Here is a 25,452-nt window from a genome sequence, read left to right as displayed (position 1 = left end):
TTGGGAGATGAGCATGTTGAAATTTCCCAGATTTACATGCCTAGTCTCCCCAATGAAACATTTCAAATATCCAGCTTATACCTCTAAAGATCTTCTAGTTAAAGGTGCATACAATATTGCACTTTCTAAGGGGAAATTACAATAGTTGGAGATAAGAGGGAAATAAAAAGAAAAGAGCAAAACCAATGATTGGTAAGCACATTGACAGAAAGCCAATTAGGGGTCAGTACTCTTTGGCATAAGAATTTACATTCAAAATAAATATGTTCAACTCCTTTCAGTTCAGTTCATTATACCCAAAGTTCACTCTGGATCTTTTGATTTGGTGTATGGTTTCTGCAGGCTTCTTTATGGCACCTTCTCCAAAAAGATCCACTTTCTTGATTTGAGATATTGGCATGTTTCTTTTCCTGAAATTTCTCCAAAAGATTTCAAACCTTGAATTTTAGAATAATTATAAAATCCCCCTGAGGAGTATGTTGACCAACACTAGGATCAGCTCAAGATACATGCCTGAGTTATGGCATATATGAATCAATTGTCAAAAGAAAACCAAAAACATAAAAAAGAGAGAAAAAATTAAATGTTGGGGAAAAATATATATATATCTCAAAATATTATGTATATAAAATTTTGAGTAAGCAAAAATAAGCCCATAATAGGTCCTTGAATCAGGGCCCAATTAAAGTGATTTAAGTTCTACAAGTCTGTAGGACAATTTACTCATCAGCAGCCAGGACTACAGAAAATTGCCATACCATAAAAGAAAAAAGGGACTAGATTTTAACAAAAAAGGGAAATATGTGATTTCCTGGTCTGATTTTTCCTTCACTCTCAGGAATAGGGGAGCCAAAATGGCAGCCAAACTAAGGTACTTGTAGGAAATCTGGCACAGGGGAGTCCAGCATCTGACTTTGTCAAACAGCCACTTCCTTGAACCTCAAAACAAGTCCTCTGTCTTGGTGCAAATTCTCATCAATCCCATAGGGATTGGTGGTCTCTTTGACCTTGTGCTTCTTGGTACTATACAGTGGCTCTTTTGTCATCCCTTCTTCTGAAATCAGACACAATTATTAATTAAAATCCCATAATATTTTACAATCAATGGCAGGTTTCTAAAGTCTAAAGCTTTTGGGTATGCATAGGTATTAGGGCTAATAAAATCAAATATCCTATTATTAACAAAAACAATAATTTTTAAAAATCAAAAATTCATAGTCCATGACAATGTGTCAGCCAAAACAGTGTCCAATTTGTCTATGGACCTTTATAATGGTATTATCTTTGATCCAGTTATAGGAGGAGTACAAATTAAAAAAAAATAACTGCATGTGACAGGATATAGTCAATCAGTGTTGATGGAAGGTACCCATTTTACATGTGAACAATGCATCTAAGAGTCCTTTTCTCCAATTTTGATAGCTATTTGAACTCAGTAATGTTGTTCCGGAATAGGAGCTGTTTGAGATAGGCAGGAAATTGTTCTTTCAGAGTGTGGGCCATGCTTTTCAGCACCATACTCAGTCACCTATTTTTAAAATTTAACTATTAAATTTCCTGCAATTCTGCTTCCTGACCCTAGGTGGCACTACTCTGGTGTATGCTGGCTAGGGGTTAGAGTTTCACAAAGCTAGTGGGTGGGGTGTTCTAAAGAAAAATTGGTGTAGATACAGACATGCCCTAATTAACTAGTCTTTGTATGGAGGGCAGCTAGAAAATCTTAGCCCAAAGATAAATTTGGGAGGGAAAGCAAGAAAAAGCAAAAGCATTCTATTTTAGGCAATAAAACACATTTTCTCATGGGTAAAATCCTAAATTTTAGCGAAGAGGTTTGAAAGACCTTGTTTGATTAGAAATATATCTTATACTCATAATTATGAGAAACATATGATCTCCTATTTTTTATAGTATAACCTTTAATATAAAAGTGTAACATATCCATTTACATCCTATTATAGAATATTGTATAAGTTATTAGTCTAACCTTGACATCCACTAAGCTGCTTTCCAGTTTTCCTGGTAATTTTTATAAAATGGGGAGTTCTTTCCTAAGTAATTTATATTTTCTCATTGATCAAATACTGAGTTATTGTTACATTGTTTTTCATTCTTCCTTGTCTAGTCTGTTCCTATTCATTCACCTTTTTTTTAAATCAATGCTATATAGTTTTGATGACTCTTGCTATATTATAATATAGATTGAGGTCTGGAAATACTACTCTCTCTTCAACCCTACTTCTTTTCATCATTTCCCTTGATATTCTAGACTTTTTGTTTTTCAAAATGAATTTTGTTACCACTTTATCAAATTTCATAAAATATATCAAATTTCATAAAATATATCTTTGGTAATATGTCTCCTTATTCCCAACTGCCCTCTTCCCCTCAACCTTAAGCTCTATCACCCTCTCATTTGTTACTCCTTTCCTTAATTTTGGAGTTTTGATTATTAGTTGCCTTTTTTCTTGTTTTATCTAGTTTTATAATTCTTCCCTTTATTTTTCCTCTCAATTTGTTTTAAAATTTTCATTTTCTAATTTTTCTTCATTATTTCTCTTCCTTTTTCAGTTGTTTTAGACTTCTGTTTTTTGATTCATGACCTTAGTTCCTTTTACACTTTTGCTGTGAATTATCTTTTCCTTTTTTGATATGGGTGATTTGATTTTCTTCTCTTTAAAAAAATCGACTACCTAATGATTTTACATATAAAAGCAGTTCTTATTTTAACTACTAATTCAATGAGAGTCTTTTTGCTTTCAATTTTGTTAACTGTTGATCTTCTAAACTTTTATTCTGGAATCTCACTATTTTTGTTTGTAGATTTTCTAGGTTGTTGTTGTTGTTGTTGTTGTTTAATAGCATGCCATATTTTACTGATCTGCCTCTTTTGTTAATGCAAAATTTTTCCATTTTGGTGGCATCCCAAGTTTATTGGCTCGTTGTCATTTTCTTTGACAAAATTATCTATTAATTTTATGGTTTGTCATTTGATTTACCAGTTCTTTAGGATTAAATTATGTAATCAGCATTTAAATCTGATTTTTTCCCAAGACCTTTATTGTGATTTTTGTTAAATTTCATCAGTAGAGGAGATATTTGATGTTTTTGCTTTTTTCATTTATCAAGTTTTTGTGCACTAATACATGGTTAGTTTTTATAAAAATTCCATGTACGGATGTAAGATATACATAGTCTTTTTCTATTCTGATTCAGTAACTGCCTAAGATAGCTAACATTTCTAAAATTCTGTTCCATTCAGGTTCCTATCTTCTATTCTATCTTTTTGTTAGAAATGTTTAGGTCCGGAAGGGGAATGATTTTGCTGTCTATTTCTTCCTATAATTTAATTTTCCATTTAAGTACTTATATAACTGTTGTGCCACTCCATGCATATATGTGCAAAATGATTCATTTTACATCTCACAATGCTCTCTATGTCTTGTTTATCCTTAAATTCTTTTCCTATCCATAAATCTGATAGATAATATATTGGATGTTCTTCTAATTTGCTTATGGCAACTCTTTTTATGTCTAGATTACGTATCCATTTTGATAATATCTTGGTAAATGTTGGTCTATATATAGTTTTTGCCAGATTGCTTTCCAGTTTTCCCAAAAGAAATTTTTTTTTACCAAATAGTGGATTCTTTCCCCAAAAGCTTGGGTCTTTACTTTTTTCAAACACAAGGTTACTATAATTTTTTATTACTGGTTGTTCTATGTCTGTTCTGTTCCACTGAACATACAATAGAAACCACTTTTCAATTTCTTAGCCAGTAGATGATAGTTTTGATAATTATTGCTTTATAATATAATTTAAAATCCAGTACTGCTACTAGATTTCCTTCTTTTACTTTTTTCTTTCTTTGTTTCTTTCTCCCTTCCTTCCTTTCTTCCTTTTCTTCTGATTCTGATCAATAGTAGAAAAAATGAGGGGTAACCATGGTGCTAGAGATTATGGTGCAGTTGGTGCAGTAGGAGGTTCCTTGTTATCTCAAACAGCTCCCCTTACCAGGAAAATTTAAAGAGATACTACATCTCACAGTTCTGGATATTCTAAAATTGCTACCATTCTTTGTTTTTTTTGTTTGTTTTCAGGATTGATCTAGGATTACCAGCTGTATGTAATAGTTGGTCAAATTTTTGCAAAGAAAAGAAACCAACTTAACAACATCCAAATTGAAACTAGAATTTCATATCAAGAGGATTTTATCTCAAAGTTGACCACCACTATCTCTCAACAAAACAAAATCATAGCTAAATTTACCAAATCTACCTCTCCCACTACTTAAACCACTTCCACCAAGATAGCCACTGCTTCTACTAATTCCAATAAAACAACTAAACCTAAAACTCAAAAGAGAGATGATAATAGCCTTTTCCCTTTAAGAGAAGTGACAACTTTCAATCTGAAAAAGAATTATCATTTATAATTATCATTTACGAGAGACTATTTACCCCCCAAGATATGGATTTAAGCAGGGCACTCCTTCATTTGAGGAGGATCCCATAGCAGTGATGAAAAAAATTGAAACTATTTGCAGGCAATTTGATCCAACCTAGATTGATTTAGAATATCTATTAGATGAATTACTAACTGAAAGAGAAAAAGATGAAGTGATAAGCCTTACAAATGAAGCAAATTGGGGGGTTCACTGGCTGGAAATTGACTCTCATTGGAATTTTAACAATCCCCAATAATATGAGAGGTTGTGCCAAGTGAGAGAAGCAGTACTAACAGCTATGAGAGCATGCTCCAATAGACCAGGCACTTGGATTAAATTTGAAAAGTTAAGACAAGAAGTAGGTGAAAATCCTTCAAAATATATGGACTGACTAATAGAATTAGGAGGAATATACATATATTTAGATTTAACAAGAGAGAGAGATTAGACAACTGAGAAGACAATTTGTAAAGAATTGCTGCAAGGTAGTTAAGGACTATTTCAAAACTAATTGTCCTAATTGGAATAACATGGACCTGGATGAACTAAGAAGAGTGGCAGTGTATGTTTATAATGGGCATAATGAAAGGAAAGATGACAATGATGTTTTGGTGAATTCATTAAGAAAAGAGATAAAAACATTAAAAGGAAAAATTGATAAACCTGAAAAAGGAGATACAAGTTTTGGGTTAGCTATGGCTCCAGTGCAAGAATATACAAACTAAAGAGAATATACAAACCAAAGACCAACATGTTATTTGTGTGGAAAAGGGGAACACCTAATGATGAATTGCAGATGCTAGAATCAGATATTCAGTAATTTTAAGAATAATGGTGGGAATTTTAGGAACAACTATATTAGGAACAACTATTTTAGAAACAACAATAACAACAACAGAGGCAATTTCAGAAATAACAATTGTAGAAACTATGGGAATGATAGAAACAATAACCAAACTGAAGTGAATGAATTGTTACAATATATCTGTAATGGGGCATATATACACAATAACCAAAATGTAAATCCTCCTCAATGAGAAGAATCTCAGAAAGGTGTACATGGTCCATTATGAAGGTTTAACAGGAGAGAAAGGACTATGGAATCAAAGATTTAAACATTTGATTTTCCACACATAGATGTAATTACACCAGACATCTCAGTTCATTTTCCCCCAGATAATACTGAACCACATGTTACTCTGAAAGTAGGAAATACGTTATAGGATTATCTTCTAGATACTGGGGCATCAAGATCTGACCTGAGTACACCTGATTCAAATTGTAATTCGATTGGCTCTATTAGTGTTGTCAGAATGTCTGGAACTCCTTTTGAAGTCTAAAAGCTTTCACCATGATTGATGTCTGTGGAACTTTTATCCATGGAGCATTTATTTCTTCTAATGCCTAACTCCCCTATGAATTTATTAGGGAGAGACCTGTTGTATAAATTAAGAGCCACTATAATATGTACTCAAGATGGTGATATTACATTAGAACTCACTGAAGAATCTCTAAATTTGTTCCTTGTATTCTTTTTGGATAATCAAGAAATGGATAAAACTCCAAATTTTAAAATACCAACAGATAAAACTGCAAATCTCTGGGCTATGTCTTCTACTGATGTAGGCCTAATTAAATCAGTGGTTCCAGTCCAAATTAGAATGAGAGGTGGTCCACCTCCATCTATTCCACAATAGCCATTATCAAAAGAAGCAATTGAGGGAATTACCCTAGTGGTAAATTCTTTAATCAAACAGAAAAAATAATCCCCTGCAAATCAGAATACAATACACCTATTTTGCCTATTAAGAAATCGAAATTAGATGAAAACGAAAAACATATATTGATTTGTTCAAGATTTAAGAGTTTTAATAATCAAGTAATCAAAAGACATCCTGTTGTCCCACGCCCATCAATTATTATTTCATCTATTCCTAGCAACTCTAAATATTTTACAGTAGTAGATTTATGTTCTGCCTTTTTTCAATACCCATCCATGAAGATTCCCAAAACATATTTGCATTCACCTGGAAAGGGTCCCATATACGTGGTACTGTCTGCCCCAGGGTTACATAGAAAGTCCAAATTTGTTTTCCCAAATTTTGACACAAGATCTAGCAAATATAGATTTTAAGGAGAGCCATTTAATACATTTTGTGGATGATTTACTCTTGGCCTTGCCAAATGCAGAAGCATGCCAAGAAGATAGCAAACATCTTCTGTTGGAATTATATAAGAGAGGACACAAGATTTCAAAATCAAAATTTCAGTTGTGTCTCCCAAATGTGGAGTATTTAGGATTTGTTTTAGCTTGAAGGTTTGCATTTTATTCGTCCTAAATGTATTGAAGATATCAAAAAATTAAGTTCCCCATCAACTAAAAGACGATTGAAAGCAATTTGGGGGACCACAGAATTTTGCAGGCAATGGATTCCTTGCTATGGGGAAATCGCCAAACCACAAATAGCACTGACAAATGATGCAGTTACTGAACCACTGAAATTGAATGCAGAACACCTAGCAGTGCTTACTAAATTAAAATAAGCAATTTTATCTGCACCTGCTCTAGGCATCCCAGATTACAAGAAACCATTTACTCTGCATGTACATGAACAAAGAGGAGTAGCCTTAAGTGTATTAACACAAGGTTTAGGATCTGTCCAACATCCAGTTACATATTATTCAGCACAACTAGACCCAGTAGTTTCTGGCACACTGCCATGTCTGAGAGGAGTTGCTGCAACAGCTTTACTAGTAACAAAATCTGCAGACTTAATATTGAAATACACACTAACAATAATGTGCCCTCATGAGGTTAAAGCTTTACTACTAAGACATAGAACATAGGCATTCTCAGACCAAAGGCTTACAAGATAGGAAATAACTTTATTAGGCAATGAAAACATTTTTTTAAAATGCTGCACAACACTCAGTCCTACTACTGTGCTTCCAGATTTACCAATCACAGGAGAACCATTGCATAATTGTGAACCACTAGTGTCTATAGCAGAAAAACCATGTGAAAATCTCCTAGACACTCCTTTAGAAAATGAAGATCTTGTTTTATTTACAGATGGTCCATCCTTTATGAGAGATGGCATACATTATACTGCAGTAGCAGTAGTAACAGAATTTGCAACTCTATGGTCAACATCACTTCCTTCAAATTTAAGTGCACAAGATGCAGAATTGATAGCATTAAAACAAGGGTGTGTAATTGCAAGAGATAAAAAAGCTACAATCTATACTGAATCAAAACATGCCTTTGGAATATGTCACACTGTGGATACCCTTTGGCTTCAAAGAGATTTCTTAACATCATCTGACAAAATGATTGCTAATACAAAAATTATAAATGAGATTCTTGCAGCTCTCCAACTACCTGAAACCCTGACTGTAGTACATTGCTCTGCTCACACAGTGGGAACTGATTTTGTTTCTAGAGGAAACCACTAAGAAGATGTTGCTGCAAAACTAGCCATTATAGAAGGCCCAGAATTGATTTTGAATTTTAACAATTATCAATAAATCAGATATATCCTTGGCATATAATGAAAAAGAGATAAAAAAATGGAAACAAAATTTTAAATCCAAACAAATTAATGGTGTATGTGTAGCATCAGAAGGTAAACCAATACTGCCGAGAACTTTTTATCAACAAATTTGTCAATACATAAAAATGGTCGTTTTGGAACACAAGGTATTATAGATTCAGTAAAGAAAGTATGGATAACCTCTGGCATAATAAACATCCCCTCCAAAGTCTGTGCAGCTTATGCAATTTGCCAAGCATATAATCAACATATATTTCGAGGAAAAGCATTTGGGGGATGTCCGTTAGCATACACACCATTTGAACATCTCCAAATTGATTTTATAACAATGCCAAAAGCTGAACATTACAAATTTTGTTTAATGATTAGTAGACCAGCTAACAAGATGGCCAGAAGTTTTCCCAACAGCAAGGAATACAGCAACATTTGTAGCCAAAATATTAAAAGAAATTGTAACTCAATTTGGTTTACCAGCAAGAATTGATTCAGACAGGAGAACATACTTTAAAGATTCAGTTTTAGCACAAATATATTCATGCCTAGAGATAATACCAAAATTTCATATGCCATACCACCCATAGAGCTCAGGACGAGTGCAAAGACTAAATAGAGAATTAATGTCCATGATTGGCAAATTATGTATTTAGACACATTTGAAATGGCTGGACACTTTACAATTAGCTTTATTCTATCTTAGAAGTAGACCAAGGGGAGACCTATACATCTCACCATTTGAGATGCTGTTTGGTTATCCACCAATACATGCAAAACCATTCAATCCTGTATATATTCTGATGCTGGGAGGAGACACTAATATTGCTACATACATTAGAGATCTACAAATCAAGATAAAAGAATTTCATGAATCAGGAGTCGTAGTGAAAGCTGGACCAATAGACTTTCTGCTGCATGATTTGAATCCTGGAGATACAGTTTCTATAAAGAACTTCCAGCACACAGGAGGAATTCAGCCAGCCTGGGAAAGTCCATTCCATATATTTTTAACAACCCCTACTGCAGTCAAGAAAGGAGAAAAAACATTGTGGATTCATTGTTTGCATGTCAAAAGAGTACCTTCCACTGAAAATGATAATCAAGAATAAAGGACTGGACACTATTTTCAATGATGAAAATACAAGGACTACTACAACCAGACACTATTTTCAAGGACACTGAACTTTTATTTTGTGTTTCAATAAAATGTTTGATTTTCTTGTTTGAAAAGAAACAAGAAAGTGGGTAGGTGTATATGTTATATGATTTAGCATAGTGCAAAGGGTTATAAGTCATGTGTTGATCAACAATCACCTTGGGGGGATATTATATGTATATAATGTTCTTATAATGTAATGTGTATATAATGTATATAATGTTTTTATAATGTTCTCATAATTTTTGTGTACATAATAACTAAAAGGTGAATTTGAATTAATATCTTAGATTTTTTCTGTGTAGTCAGAATTTTGTTATTCTGTAACTGTAAATAATTGCAATTTTATGTAATTTAAGACTTGCATGATGCAAGAATTTTTTTATTTTTGCTTTCTTTCTTCTCCCCGTTTCTAGCATAGAGTATAGAATAGTTTTGTTTGTAAGATCCATTGGGGAGAATATTTCTCCCAACAGATCTCAGGGGATATATGATAGAGGGAATTTTAGAGGGAGTTTCTTAATCTCCCTCTGTCTTTTTAGGAGGCAGTTACAGACAGGTTGGGAGTTTTATAAAATCTCTTTCTCTTTAAGAGGCAGTAACAGATTGGCTCTCTTTCTCTTTAAGAAGCCAACTATAAAAGAAAGAATCAGTTAAGCCAAAGGGCTCTTTTTCTCTGACTTCCTAGGGAGAAGGAGTTCTGAGGAGTTCTACGTCGGTCTCTCTGAGTCAAGAGGATCTGGCAGTTGACATCTGACAGTTTGGTATACCGGTTTAAGGAGATTGGAGGAGATAAAGCTTTATTTTATTAGTTAGGTAGATAGATAGTGATTTTAATCTTAGTTAGGACTGTGTAGTTGAGATAGGCCTCCTTCATCAGGCAAGAATACCCTTTTAGACATAGTATAAGATTTAAGAGCTATAATCTCAGTTTCCTTCCCTCCTATTGTATCCAGACTTCTCGGAAATAAATGTGTCGCTGGTTTACCAAACTGCTCTCCACAATTTTATCAAACTCATACCAAAATTTTTAACCTTTAACACTTTCTTTCTTCTTTCTTTCCCCCTTCCTTCCTTCCTCCCTCCTTTCTTTCTTTCCTCCCTTCCTCCCTCTCCTTTTTCTTTGTTTGCAGGTTTTATCTGGCACCTCTCTCTTTGTGTCCTGAGTCTGCCACAGCAAAAAATACAAAGACTGTTCAAATATTAAGTATTCAGTGATCCACTAGAATATTTGCATAATACTGTTCCTTTCCAAGTATCTCTGAGCTACTTCAAAAGGCTCTTGATATATCAAAGAAATAGTTGTTGATTATTGGTTACCTGGTCCCAAAATGTTACCATCATGCAAAATTACATCTAGTATATATTCTGGAACATTATCCATCCATGATCATAGAACTTGTGGGCTCAGAGAGATAATCTTGAAAGTCTTCCCAATTCACAGCCCATTGCTCTACATAGAGAATTTCTTGAATATTCTTAAATTTTCTAGCTCAACAAATTAACTTTGCTAATTTAATTGACAAGGCATTAAGTAAGTAGATTAGTAGAATTATAATTCTCATTATTTGGCATTGTCTACCCATGAGCAATTAATATTTCTCCAATTATTTAATTCTAACTTATATAAAAAGTATTTTATAATTAATGTTAATGTAATCCCTGGGTTTGTTTTGGCAGGTATATTCCCATGTATTTTATTCTGTCTATGGTTAGATAGGATATCTCTTACTATCTCTTCTTCCTGAGCTTTGTTAGCAGAAATGCTGATGATTTATGTGGGTTTATTTTGTATCCTGCTACTTTGCTAAAATTATTTTCAACTAACTTTTTAGTTGCATCTCTAGGACTTTCCATATGTACCATCATATCACCTGCAAAAGAGACAATTTTATTACCTCATTATCTGTTCTGATTTTTTAAATTTCTTTTTCTTCTCTTATTGTTACAGGCAGCATTTCTTATAGAACATTGAATGATAGTGGTGATAATGGACATCTTTATTGTACTCTTGATCTTATTGGGAAGGCTTCTAACTAGCTTGTCCTCATTACAAATAATACATGATGGTTTTGAGTAGGCACTTCCTAACAGTTTAAAGAAAAATCCATTTATACCTTGTTATGGAATATTGTCTCAGCTGCCTCTATCACTCTATTGAGGAAGCTGCTGGGATGTTGTTCTTCTCCCTGCCTTATCTTTTCAAACTTCTGCCATGAATTTGGCCTCTTTGCGTATATGTGCATTGCTTCCAAAAGATCCGTTCTGCACTGCATTAGGTATCTCAAATTTGCATGGTGTGTAAAGTCTAAGTCCTGGTGAATCATGGGCCAAGCAGTTAAGTTGGGGTTTGAGCATGTTTCAGCTAGGAATTTTTCCTTTTCTGAGGATGAGTAAAATTCCCCTAAAAGAAATTCCACGTTGTTAAAGCTCAGGTCAAAAAGTGTAAAGACCCTTTTTAATTTCTTAATACTATTGAAAGGATATTGGAAAAATTTTGGGAAATGTCTTTTTTAACACCTCCAAATCACTTGGTGAAAAAGCCTTATAGGTTTTGACATGGACTGCCCCTTCCCCTGGTTATATGATAGTTCTATCAACTATCGGCAAAACTGTGACTGTGGATTCTGCAGATGGTTCGAATAAAACTTAGCTGTCATTAGCCATTGTTGTTTTGGTAGTGGTGGTGGTATTATTGGTCCCTAAATAGTTGGATTCCACAATATCCAACTGGAGAATTGTGTGTTTGTCCAGTTCCTTTCCTTCCCTTATCTGCTTCAGAACCTGAAAGAGCAGTCTGATATTTTCTATGAGTTCCCCAGAGTCAGTATCATGTTTAGGTGTTGAGCTTGAGCCAATCAATTGCCATAAGTGAATCAATGCCCTCTTTGAGACCAATAGGAATTGCCAAATTGTTAAGATTAGAGCTATAGCCATTGAAATAAAGCAAATACATTCTGCTAGAGTCAGAGTACACCACTTAGAATAGTCATAAATTTCTAATAGTTGTACCAAGTTGGGAACTTTAACAAACCCAAAATCTATAGCACCTTGCATTAAAGACCAGGTTAGAAGTGACAAGTGTAGAAATGATAAGTAAAGGTAATGGAGACACCATGGATATTATAATAAAACGTTATTGTGAGTACACACACTGGAGTTTAGGAGAGACTGGACCAGGATGGAAAGACCAGAGTTTATTGGATTCACACAAGAATGGCAGTTGGTCTTAAATGTCACACAGCTTCCCCTAGGCCAGAGTCTAGAAACAAGCAGGCAAGGTAAAAGGGATTAACAGGTTTTAATAATATTCAACTAAAAGGTGGGATAGGGATTTCTACTCTAAAAACTTAAAACCTAATGACAAAAACCACAGGGAAAGGGGAGGATTTCCCTACACTAACTTAGTGACCTAAACAGACAGGGCCCAAGGAGCAATAATGGAGTCTCTGGGTGACTGCCTCAGACCTGGTCCTTCCAGGCTTGAGCAGCACAGCTAAGGGCTGATGTGGCTTTGGGGTTCTCACTGTAATCCACCAATGATCTCTGGATGCCAAGAGCCAAGGTGGTCTCAGGTACCAAGTTGAGAGAGTGTGCTTGGGACATTGTCCATCAGATCCCAAACTTCTCCTCTTCCCTTGGTACTGCACTGTAGATCTTGTCCTCATTGCTAGAATGCCACCACCACACAGGATCCCAGGGAAATCAGGATGCAGGGTGTCCTTTACTCTGAGATCTCCCAGGGCTAACCACAGTTTGTGCTAATCCCTAATGGAGTCCCTCTCAGAGCACAAGTCACTTCTTCTTGCTCCTTCATTCCATCTTGGAATTCCCAGCTCCAGCTCCTTCCTGCTAGGTACACCTTAATTCTTAATTAATAACTACCTAATATTCCTCACAGCACAAGCTATACAGAATGAATATAACACTAGCTACCCCCATTTTGTCTTGTCCAGAAGATTGTAGGTTGTTCAACCTAACTATGCTCGCCAGATATATTATGGAATAAATAAAGAATATAAAGGACTGCTAATCAAGAGGCTGTACTAGAGGGCACTGAGTGGAATAAACTGGGTCTTTCAGGCAGGGAGGCTATTTCTACAATACAAGATAAATTGGGTCAGCCAGAGATTGTATGGGTCCAGCTGAAGGGTTTATTCAGCCTCTTGCTATTATTCTAAGCTCTCTTGAGGGGAGGAGTAAAGAGGCCCCTCCCTGCCAGTGAAAACTGAAACCTACAGGAAGTGAAAGCTGGCCACTTCCTGCCCAAGATGGATGCCTGGTTTAGCCCTCAAGAAATAAAGGAAAGTTATTCCTTTCCTTCTTCAGCCTTTGCCCTACTAGTGGGAACAATGATTCACCAGAAACTCTTTGTATAAAAGCCAAAGGGGTTTATTAATGCCAAGGGTAAGCTGAGGGGAAAAGGGGTTGAGGTCTGGTAATTGCAGCCAAGGGAGAAGCTGGGGCGGGGGGGGGGGGGGCGGGTCACAGAAGAGGAGATTAGGCAGAGGGAACCAGCTCCTTTAGCCAGGGATAATTTCACTGCCATGAAGTTTAATAAGGTTTATCAGATTGCTAGGTGAGGTGATGACTTGGTTTAGGTTTTTCCCTGCCTGGCTATAGAAGCTAATTCCCACGATTTCCACCCACCAAAAATACCCTTCTCCCAGGGCCCAGTGGGGAAATCCAGGGAATAGCAGGATGTCAAGGGAGAGGTCAAGGGAAATCAGGCAAAGGCCCAAAGCCCCCAAAGGAAAAGGCCCCTCAGTTGGTTCTGCAGGACTATTTATAGTCTCAGGCTCCAACGGTTTTTGCCGTGAGACTAGGGTCAATGTTCCATTCCTTCCAACTGCCAGGGCTGCTACAGTTGTTTTGCAAATGCAAGAGATTTTTTGCTGCAACCCTGCATTACAACCTATACTTTCAAGTGTTTTTTCAATAGGAATGAGAGTTGCTTTTTGTCAAAAGCTTTTTCTGAATCTATTGATATAATCACATGATTTTGTCACTTTTTAATTAATATAATCAATTGTTTTGATAGTTTTCCTAAAATTAAACCAACCTTACATTCCTGGTATAAATCCTGTTTGGCCTCAATGTATAATCTAGGTTATATATTGTTGTGATCTCCTAGCTAGTATTTTATTTAAAATTTTTGCAACCAGGTTCCATAATGAAATTGTTCTATAGTTTTCTCCGTTTTTGCTCTTCCTGGTTTAGGTATCAACATCACATTTGTTTCATAAAGGGGATATGGTAGGATTCTTTTACCTATTTTTTTCAACTAGTTTAATATTGAAATTAGTCCATCTTTAAATGTTTTGGTAGAATTCACTTAGAAATTCACCTGGTCCTGATGCTTTTTTTTTTTTTTTTAAGGAAACTCATTTATGGCCTGTTAAATTTTCTTTTTCTAAAGTAGTCTTAGTTCTGTAGAGCAATATGGAACCAGGCTCAAAGGTCACAAAACTATGCATACCCTTTGACCCAGTAATACCACTACTGGGTCTGTATACCAAAGAGATCAGAGATAAAGGAAAAGGACCTATCTGTACCAAAATATTTTTAGCAACTCTTTTTGTAATGGCAAAGTATTGGAAACTGAGGAGTTGTCCATCACTTAGGGAACAAATGAACAAATTGGTATGTGGTTATAATAGAATACTATGTCATAAGGATGAGTTCAGAAAAATCTGGAAAGACTTATATGAACTGATGAAAAGTGACGTGAGCAGAAGCAGGAGAACAATGTACACAGTAACAAATATTATATGATAATCAACTGTAAAAGACTAAACCATTATCAGCAAAGCAAGTCTCCAAGAAAACCACAAGGCATTCATGTTGAAAATACTATCCACAGCCAAAGAAGGAACTATTGAAGTCTGAGTGCAGATCAAAACATGCCATCTTCTATTTTATTTCTTTCATGAGAATTTTATTGCATGTGTGATATATGACTTCTTTCATGACATAAGCAATATGGAGTTATGTATTGCATGAGAATATGTGTATAACCTATATCAGACTATTTACTGCCTTGGGGGAAGGGGGAAAAACTGAATTCTAAAATGTCAGAAAACAATTGTCAAAAATTGTTTACATGTCATTGAAAAAAATAGGTTTATTTAGATATTCTATTTCTCCCTCTGTTGGTCTAGGAAGTTTATGTATCTTAAAATATTTCTCCATTTCAATTAAATTGTTAAATTTATTGGCATATATTCAAAAGTTAAATGAGTTTTAGGAGGAAATAGTACTAATGGAAGATGTCAGTTTACTTCCTTAGACTTAGAGAAATCTAACCATGAACAAGAAAGAAATTTAGGAAATAAATAGAATTTTAGAAAACGTAGGTTGACAGGCATCTGGAGAACAAATGGGAATAGGACGAAGTATATAATATCTATTTCTTAGCTTTGTATATGATACCTTCCAAAAAAATTGACCATATGTTGGACATAAAAATTTCACCAATGTAGGATAATAGAAATCTTAAATGGAGCCTTTTTTTTTTACCATAATGCAATGAAAATTAAATTCAATAAAGGCCTTTTTAGCACAGATTAAAATTAACTGGAGGCTAAAAAAATAAATCATAAAGAATAAGTGGGTCAAAAAATAAATCATAGAAACAGTAATTTCAGTAAAGTAATAATGACAATGAGACAAAACACCAAAATTTGTAGGATACAACCAAAGAAGTATTTGTTTTTTAATATAAATTTATTTTTAAAAATATTTTTCCATGGTTAACTGATTCATGTTCCCTCCTTCTCCTCTTCCCATCCCACTCCAAGAGCTGACAAGCAGTTTCACTGGGTAATATATATGTATTATTGCTCAAAACTCATTTCCATATTATTCATATTTGTAATAGAGTAATCTTTTAAAACCAAAACCCGAAATCACATACCCAAATAAAACAAGTAACAAATCATATGTTTTTCTTCTGCATTTCTACTCCCACAGTTCTTTTTCTAGATGTGAATGGCATTCTTTCTCATAAGTCTCTTGGGATTGTCCTGGATCATTGCGTTGCTATCAGAAGCAAAGTCTATTACATTTGATCACCCCACAATGTTTCAATCTCTGTGTACAATGTTCTTCTCCTGGTTCTGCTCATTTTACTCCGAATCAGTTCATGGAGGTCTTTCCTATTTTTATAGAAATCAAGCAGTTCATTATTCCCTACAACACAATAATATTCCATCACTATTATATACCACAATTTGTTCAGCGATTCCCCAATCGATGGACACCCTGTAATTTTCCAATTTTTTGCCACCACAAAAAGTGTAGCTATAAATATTTTTGTACAAACAGATCCATCTCCATTTTTTAAATTTCTTTGAGGTACAAACCAAGTAGTGGGATTGCTGGATCAAAGGGCATGCATTCTTTAAAGCTCTTTGGGCATAGTTCCAAATTGCCTTCCAGAATGGTTGGTCAATTCATAACTCTACCAGCAATGCATTAGTGTCCAATTTTGCCACATCTCCTTCAACATATATTAATTTCCTTTACTGTTATATTGGCCCAAACTCCTAGGTGTGAGGTAGGACATCAGAGTTGTTTGGATTTGTATTTCTCTAATCAGGAAGGACTTAGAACACTTTTTCATGTGATTATTAATAGTTTTAATTTCTTCATATGAAAACTGCCCATTCATATCTCTTGATCATTTGTCAATTGGGGAATAGCTTGATTTCTTGTACATTTGACTTAGTTCCTTATATATAGGAGAAATTAGACCTTTATCAGAGAAACTTGTTATAAATCCCCCCCCCCCCATTTTATTGCTTCCCTTCTAATTTTGGTTGTACTGGTTTTGTTTATACAACCCTTTTTTAATTTAAAAAAATTATTCATTTTACATCTTGTATGTTCTCTCTTGCTTGGTCTTAAATTCTTCCCTTTCCCATAGATCTGACAGGTATACTATTCTATGTTCGCCTAATTTACTTATAATATCACACTTTATATTTAAGTCATTTACCCATTTAGAATTTATCTTGTTATAGGGTATGAGATATTGATCTAAACCTAATTTTTCCCATACTGTTTTCCAATTTTCCTAGCAGTTTTTGTCAAATAGTGGGTTCTTGTCCCAAAAGCTGGGATCTATGAGTTTATTAAACACTATATTGCTGAAGTCATTTACCCCAAGTCTATTCCATGATCCTCCCTTCTTTCTCTTAGCCAGTACCAGATTGTTTTGATGATTACTGCTTTATAGTACAGTTTAAGAACTGATACTGCTAAGCACCCCCTCCTTCACATTTGTTTTCATTAGTTCCCTTGATATTCTTGATCTTTTGTTCTTCCAGATGAACTTCGTTATAATTTTTTCTAATTCTATAAAAAAGTTTTTTGATAGGTTGATCTGTATGGCACTGAATAAGTAAATTAATTTAGGTAGGATTGTTATTTTAATTATATTAGCTTGTCCTACCCATGAGTATTTAATGTTTTCCTCCCAATTGTTTAGATCTAGTTTTAATTGTATGTTCTGTAGTTGTGTTCATATAATTTCTGTGTTTTGTCTTGGCAGATAGATTTCCAGATATTTTATATCATCTATAGTGATTTTAAATGGAGTTTCTCTTTCTAACTTTTGCTGCTGGATTTTGTTGGAAATATATAGAAATGCTGATGATTTATATGGGTTTATTTCGTATCCCGCAACTTTGCTAACATTATTAATTATATCCATTAGCTTTTTAGTTGATTTTCTAGGATTCTCTAAATATACCATCATATCATCTGCAAAGAACGATACTTTCCTCATCGATTACTTTAATCCCTTCAATTTCTTTTTCTTCTCTAATTGCTACTGCTAGCATTTCTAGTACAATATTAAATAATAGAGGTGATAATAGGCATCCTTGCTTCATTCCTCATGTTATTGGGAAGGCTTCTAAATTATCCCCATTGCAAATAATATTTGCTGATGGTTTAAAATAAATACTACTTATTATTTTGAGGAAAGGCCTTTTTATTCCTATACTTTCTAGTGTTTTCAATAGGAATAAGTGTTGTATTTTGTCAAAGGGTTTTTCTGCATCTATTCAGATAATCATGTGATTTCTGTTTGTTTGGTTATTTATATGGTCAATTATGCCAATAGTTTTCCTAATATTAAACTAGCCTTTTATTCCTGGTATAGATCCCACCTGGTCATAATGAATAATTTTTCCAATAACTGCTGTAGTGTTCTCACTACTATTTTATTCAAGATTCCTGCATCTATGTTCATTAAGGAGATTGGTCTATAGTTCTCTTTCTCTGTTTCTGGTCTGTCTGGTTTGGGTATCAGTAATGAAAAGAATTTGGTAAAACTCCTTCTTTGCTAATTTTGTCAAATAGTTTTTTGTGATTGTTCTTTAAATGTTTGATAGAATTCAATTGTGAATCCATCTTACCCTGGGAACTTTTTCTTAGGGAGTTCTTGAGGGCTTATTTAATTTCTTTTTTTGAAATGGGATTACATAAGTAATCTATTTCCTCTTTTGTTATTCTAGGCAATTTATATTTTTGTAAATATTAATATATTTCACCTAGATTGCCATTGGGCAAAAATAGCTCTTAATAATTGCCTTAATTTCCCCTTTTCATTTTTGATATTGTTAATTTGGTTCTCTTCTTTCTTTTTTAAAATTAGATTAACTAATACTTTATTTTATTTGGTTTTTCTTTTTTTTTTTTTAATTTAATATATTTTATTTTTTAAACCCTTACCTTCCATCTAGGAGTCAATACTGTGTATTGGCTCCAAGGCAGAAGAGTGGTAAGGGTAGGCAATGGGGGGGGGGGTCAAGTGATTTGTCCAGGGTCACACAGCTGGGAAGTGTCTGAGGTCAGATTTGAACCTAGGACCTCCCATCTCTAGGCCTGGCTCTCAATCCACTGAGCTACACAGCTGCCCCCATATTTGTTATTTCAAAGAACCAGCTCCTAGTCTTATAATTAGTTCAATAGTTCTTTTACTTTCAATTTTACTAATTTCTCCTTTGATTTTTTAGGATTTCAAATTTAGTTTTTATCCGGGGATTTTAAATTTGTTCTCTTTTTAGTTTTTTTAGTTGCATGCCCAATTCCAAAGTCGTATTTTGAGGAAAATTTGTATCTCTAAAATAAAAGCAAGAAAATGTGGATTAACTAATTGGGCATGCATTTATAAAATATTAGAAAACCAACAGGTTAAAATACTTACAACAAAACATCAAAACAGAAATCTTGGATATCATAGGAGAGATGCACAAAATTGAAAAGAAAAAATATTGAAGTATAAAAATAAAAATAAGCCATTGGCTATTTAACAAAAAAAATAAGAAAACTAAATTACCAGAATTAAGAACTGTGACTTCACACAAACCAATGAAAATGAAATAAAAGTATTTGTTAGGAGTTATTTTCCTCAAATATTTGTTGATAAAACTAATCATCTTAATGAAGTGTATAAATATTTGCAAAATTATAACTTGCTCAGACTGGCAAAATAGGAAATAGAATGCTTAAATAATCTTAACAGAAAAAATTAAAGAAACCATAAATGACCTCCTAAAGGAAAAAATATCCGGAATCAGATAGATTTATAATCTAATTCTGGCAAACATAAAAAACAATTCCAATACTACATAAATTGTTTGAAATGATAGGTAAAAAAGGTATCTCAACAAATTCCTTCTATGACACAAATATGGTCCTGATACCTCAACAGGAAAGAATCAAAAAAGAGAGAGAAAACTATAGGTCAATTTCTTTAATTAATATTGTTGCAAAAATGCTAGTAAGGAGATCACAGTGGTATCAAAAATATCCTACATTATGATCAAGCTGGATTTATTTCAGAAATTTGGGGCCAGTAAAATATTTGTAACAAGCAAAATTGGCCATATTAACAATAAAACCAATAAAAAATATATCAATAGATACAGAAAAAAAGCTTGTCACAAAATATAACAATCATTCCTGTTAAAAACACTTTAAAGCTCAGAAACAAGTAGAGATTTCCTGAAAATGAAAAATCATATGTATTTTAAACCAAGAAAAGGCATTATTTGTAATGGAGAAAAGCTAGATGTCTTTCTAGTAATTCACTAAGGCAATGTAAGGATGTCCTTTATCACCATTACTGTTCAATATTGTACTAGCTATGCTGGCTACAAAAATAAGGCAAGAAAAAGATATCGAAGGAAAAGGAATAGACAAAGTGGGTGGAACCTACTACTCTTTGCAGATGATATGATGGTTTACCTAGAGAGGCAAATTTTAAAAATAATGAAACAATTACCTTCAGCAAAGTTGAAGGATATATAAAAGATTTAAATATACAAATCATCAGCATTTCTCTGTTTTACCAACAAAACCCAGAAGGGAGAGATAAAAGAAGAAATTCCAATTACTATAATTACAGACAGTATAAAACACTTGGGAATTTACCTGCCAAGACACACAGGAACTATGTGAACACAATTATAAAATGCTCTAAGCATAAATAAAGACAAATTTAAATAATCAGATAAATATAATCCTTATCTTGTATGATTAATGCTGGTTTGGGTAGAGATGAAGAGATAGGGTTGGCTATTTCTACAGGGATAAAATATATAACAGAGCTAAGGTGAAAAAGAAGAGTAGACACAAGCATAGATCACAAAAGCAGTGGAGCAATATTGATATCATACCCTTAGGCAAACATGTTTCCATAAAAAAAAAAAAGAGCCTATAAACAGAGAAAGATAAAGTAAATATGTGCCCCGTGACTTACTAGAGAGAAGCCTTTGAAGCAAAAGGGAGCCAAGTCAAGGAAAAGCCTTACTTAACACATGTAAAAATCTAGTCTAGTATCAAAAAGAGCCCCAAACTAGAACGCTTTACAGCAAAGGGTTCCAGTTTGGCACTCCTCTTGCCCAGCATAGTTCCTTACAAGTAGTCACCATTGTCTCTCATACATGTTGGATATATCTGTTGTTCCTTTTTGTAACAATGGATAAAGCGCTAGACTTGGAGTCAGGAGACCTGGATTTGAATCAAGCCTTATACTCTTTCTAGATTTGTGATCATGGGAAAATCAGCTTCTGAGGACCTCAGTTTCCTTATCTCTTAAATAGGAATGTTTTTTTTCCCACTTACATTCTTATTATGAGGATAATGGTTTGTAAATGTTAAAAGCATCATGTAAATGAGTTTTTTTTTTCCATAGGGAATTTAGTACACTTATATAACTATTTGGGCTTTTGTAAGAGTCCTGCTTCTCAGACTCAAACCTAGGTCCAAAAATTACAAGGATCAGTTCAAAGGGTCACTGATCTGACTTTTCCCTGGATTGGAAACTTTGCAAGCACTGAAATCTTACAAGTCTCCATCCTGAGCTGTCTATGAGACCCAGAGATTAACATTCCAAGAAGGTGGCACCAAGACTAATGTAGACATTAACTCTAGAATTGTACAGGCTCTGGTCCTAACACAAAGCTCAAAGTTAAGAACCAGGTTTGAAGAATGAATTAACAAAAAACAAAAACAAAAACAAAAAACCACCACAAGAAAACCATTATTGGTTTTATTACTATTTATTAGTTAAGAGCTAAATTTCTATGGTTCTAAAATATTGAAGACTGTTGAATGGATCTTCTATGGAGAATTTATGGAAAGATACATAAAAACAGTACAGGATAAGAAAGTGTAAAGCCTAGCAAATTTCCAGTGGTGGAATGAGTATCCACAGTCATGATATAATGGATTTATTATGATTCTGCATCCATATTGTAACCTTCATTCTTGGTGTGTTTTTTATTTATAATTTATTTTTTATTTATTTATATATAATTATATAATTTATTTATATATAAAAATTTATAAATAAATAAATATAAATTATTTATAAAATAAATTGATTTATATATTATTGATTTATTTTATTTTATTTTAGACATTGGTTTGCTCTATCTCTCACTAATCCTTAGTGCCCCAAGGACCCTATCCCATATCTCCTTTCTCTTATAGATACCTTAATGGAGGTTTGGGTGGTTTTCCAACAGAAGTGGATTTTTCTGAATAAAATTCTCTATGAGATGAAGATCCACTTCCCTACCCCAGAGTTGGTGAGTCTATGGGATGGACATATTGTCAAACAAATGAGGAAAGGAGCACTGGGCACGGCTACTTGGCTGGGCCTTCTCTGCTTCATCTTTTTCATTTCTTTACCCTTTTTTTTTTTTTAAATCTTCCCACCTCTTCTCTCCTCTACCTGAATTCCAGACCATCTTTTTCAACATTCCTACTTCTTCCTCCTACAGGGTGAAAGGTTCAAAGTGGTAGATGCTCAATACCGAGAATTCATGAAGGTGTTGATAGAGGATCCTCTGGTGCTCTCTCTTATGGTGCCTAGAAGTTCACGAAACCCCAAATTCCAAGACCAACAGCTGCAGAAGCTTCTGGAGGCGGGCAACATGGAACTCGAGTTCATCATCTCAGCCCTAGAGTCAGTGCTCTATGGGGTCCGTTCCCGCTTCCCTCGCCTCTTTTTCCTCAGCAACAGGGAGCTGGTAGCCCTGATGTCAGCGCCCCCCGAGGCATCGGAGGCCCAGCTGTGGGCCCACCGCTGCTTCACCCATGTGCAGCATGTGATGTTTGGGCCGAGCAACTTCCAGGCAAGAAGCAGTTCCCTGGTCATCAAAGAGGCACATTCCATCATAGGCACATACGGAGAGGTCCTGGTCCTGCGCTCCCCCCTGCCCATACAACAAGATATCCCCAAGTGGCTAACCTGCCTCGAACACTGGCTACGGGCAGCCTTAGTCCATGGGCTGCCAGAATGTGTGGCTGCTCGCCTGGCCCTCCGTCATTCCTTGGACCATGTCTTTGAGCACCCACCAGAACCCGGGCAGCACTCCCTCAATCACCATGGCCGTCATTGGCTAGAGCTGGCCCAGAACTTTCCCGTGCAGTGTGTGCTGGTGGCTGAGGAGATTGCCTGGAGGGTTCAGGTGGAAGAGACGTTGCAGAATCAAAAGGTCCATCTTCTTGGCCTCATGCAGCTCCGTAGGCTGGAGGCCCTGGCCCACTTTGCTCGGGACCAGAGGAGTCTCCAGCTTGGGCAACGCTCTTTCTCTCCCCGACAGTCCCTTCTGCTGAGCCTGCTGCTTACTGGGGCCGTAGCGCACCGGGACGCGGCGTTTCTTCTGCAGCAGTACCAGGTCAGTGAGCTGGAAGACTTCCACTGGGCCCGTCAGTTCAAGTACCACTTGGGCCCTCGAGAAAGCAACCAAAACGCAAATTCCCTCGAAAAGTGCCCCCAAACGTGCTCAACATCCTCACCCCAAAAGTACAAGCCCAACTGTTGGGTGGAAGTGCTGGGGCAGCCCTTCCTCTACAACTATGAGTACCTGGGCCCCGGCCAGAGAAGAGTCGTCAACCTGCTGCACGAGCGGCCGGCTCTCGGGCTGCTGTTGGCCCTGAAGGATGTGGTGTGTGGGGCCATCCTCGGTCCTGCTGGAGTGGGCAAGGGTGACTTAATGGCCAGGGTGGCCTACGCCTTGGGCCGCCAGATGGTGACACTGCCCTGTGTCATGCACATAGAGGCCCGCTGCTTCGGGCGCTACCTCACTGGAGCCCTGCAGAGCGGGGCCTGGCTCCTGCTGCAAGCTGCCAATTCCCTGCCCACGGGCCTGCTCTCCGCCCTGGGCCAGCGCTTGAATAATCTGCGCATGCTCTATCAGCCTCTGCTACCAGCAGCGCCAGAAATCCCGGACATGAATCCGATGCAGCCTCACATCCTAGGCAGCGGCTTCTTTGAAAATCGTCGAGTTCATGTGCGCTTTGGCTACGGCTGCATCTTAACGCTCAACCGCCCGCACTGCCCGCTACCCACTAACCTGCGCTGCTTGCTTCGCCCCATGGCCATGGCAGTGCCGGATCTGCGGCAGGTGTCTGAAATGACCCTGGTGGGCGCAGGGCTCCGCGATGGTGGGCGCCTGGCATCTCGTCTGGCCACATTCTTCTCCTTGGAGAAGGAGCTAGAACCTGGCCTGCAATTCAGTCGCCTCCCGCTACTCAGGCAGGTGCTTGAAACCACCCTACAGTTCTTAGAGAGTCCCAAGGACCAGCTGGGCCCCCCGCTGCCCCGAACCCTCGGTACCACAGAGGAGGCTGCTCTGCTTCGGGCCCTGCTCCACTGCCCACTGTTCAGTGGCCCTGAGCGACCCCGCCTCCATATGCTGCGCCAGCTGCTCTCCGACATCTTCCCAGGTGCAGGAAACATCCTGGCCACCCCATGGTCCATGACTCCTCCCAAACTGTCAGATCGCTTAGAGCAGATTGGCCTCCATGTTACTCCTGACTTCCTGAGCTCTCTGGAGCAGCTGAGCCAGGCCTTGAGGCAAGTGCCTGGGATCCTCCTCATGGGCCCACCTGGCAGCGGTAAGAGCACCTGCTGGCAGAGCCTGGCGAAGGTCCAGAACCAGCTGGTGTCTATGGGCAAAGCCTTCAATGACAGTAAGCCTGTGTATACCACCTCCCTATACCCCAGCAGCCTCAGCCCAGAAGAATTCCTCGGCTGGTATGAGGACCACTGTTGGAACCACGGGGTCCTTTCCCAGCAGTTGTTGGCTAGTGTAAGCCACCGTGAAAAAGAAGACCCACAGGGAGTGGAGCATTGGCTGGTCTGTGACGGAGTGCCTAATGCTGCCTGGCTGGATCCCCTTGCCTCCTTGCTGAATGATACTGCTAAGCTGAGCCTGCCCAATGGCCAACAAATACCCCTGCTACCAGAAATCCGACTCTTACTAGAGGTGGTGAACACAGCTGGCATGTCTCCCGTCATAGTGGGAAGCTGTGCCCTAGTATGGTGCGGGGGACAGCAGACGTGGCAATCTAAGCTTGCCAGTCTAATGACAGGACTGCCCCAAGAGTATCATCTGCTCCCCCAAACTATGACTGAGTTGCACCATCTCACAGAGTGCCTGGTGCCCACCATGCTTCGCTTCCTAAACCGCCAGGGTGCCACCTCTGTGCTCCACATTCATGGACAGCCGATATCCAGTCCAGGGGTGACGGAGATCACCACCATGACCTACCTCCTTCGAGGGCTGCTTAACCCCTACCTCCATTACAGAGAAGAGGAGCAGTCCATGGGTGGGGGGAAATACAGGATGGGCCTGGAGGGAGGGAAGAGGGAGCCTAATTCGGGAGAGGAGAAGGAAGGAGCCCACAGGGTATGGTGAGGAAAGATGGGAAAAGGGAAGGAGAAAATACAGAAAAGGGGCAGGGAAGAAAGGGGGCCAGCTGGAGACACATACAT

The 25,452-nt window shown here is 36.8% G+C and overlaps 1 protein-coding gene across 1 annotated transcript in view; it reads left to right on the top strand.

The window, feature by feature from the left end:
* Positions 1-25,452, top strand: part of DNHD1 (dynein heavy chain domain 1) — a 190,327-nt gene that overhangs the window by 99,435 nt on the left and 65,440 nt on the right. The window contains exons 20-21 of the mRNA XM_044668790.1: positions 22,158-22,255; positions 22,451-25,366. Of these exons, the coding sequence (XP_044524725.1) occupies positions 22,158-22,255; positions 22,451-25,366 (3,014 nt within the window). The remainder of the gene's footprint in view (positions 1-22,157; positions 22,256-22,450; positions 25,367-25,452) is intronic.

This window comes from Gracilinanus agilis, chromosome 3 (assembly GCF_016433145.1).
Source record: "Gracilinanus agilis isolate LMUSP501 chromosome 3, AgileGrace, whole genome shotgun sequence".
Classification (NCBI taxonomy): domain Eukaryota; kingdom Metazoa; phylum Chordata; class Mammalia; order Didelphimorphia; family Didelphidae; genus Gracilinanus; species Gracilinanus agilis.
The sequence above is the reverse complement of the archived record's forward strand: the minus strand, read 5'-3'. Positions and strand labels throughout refer to the sequence as shown.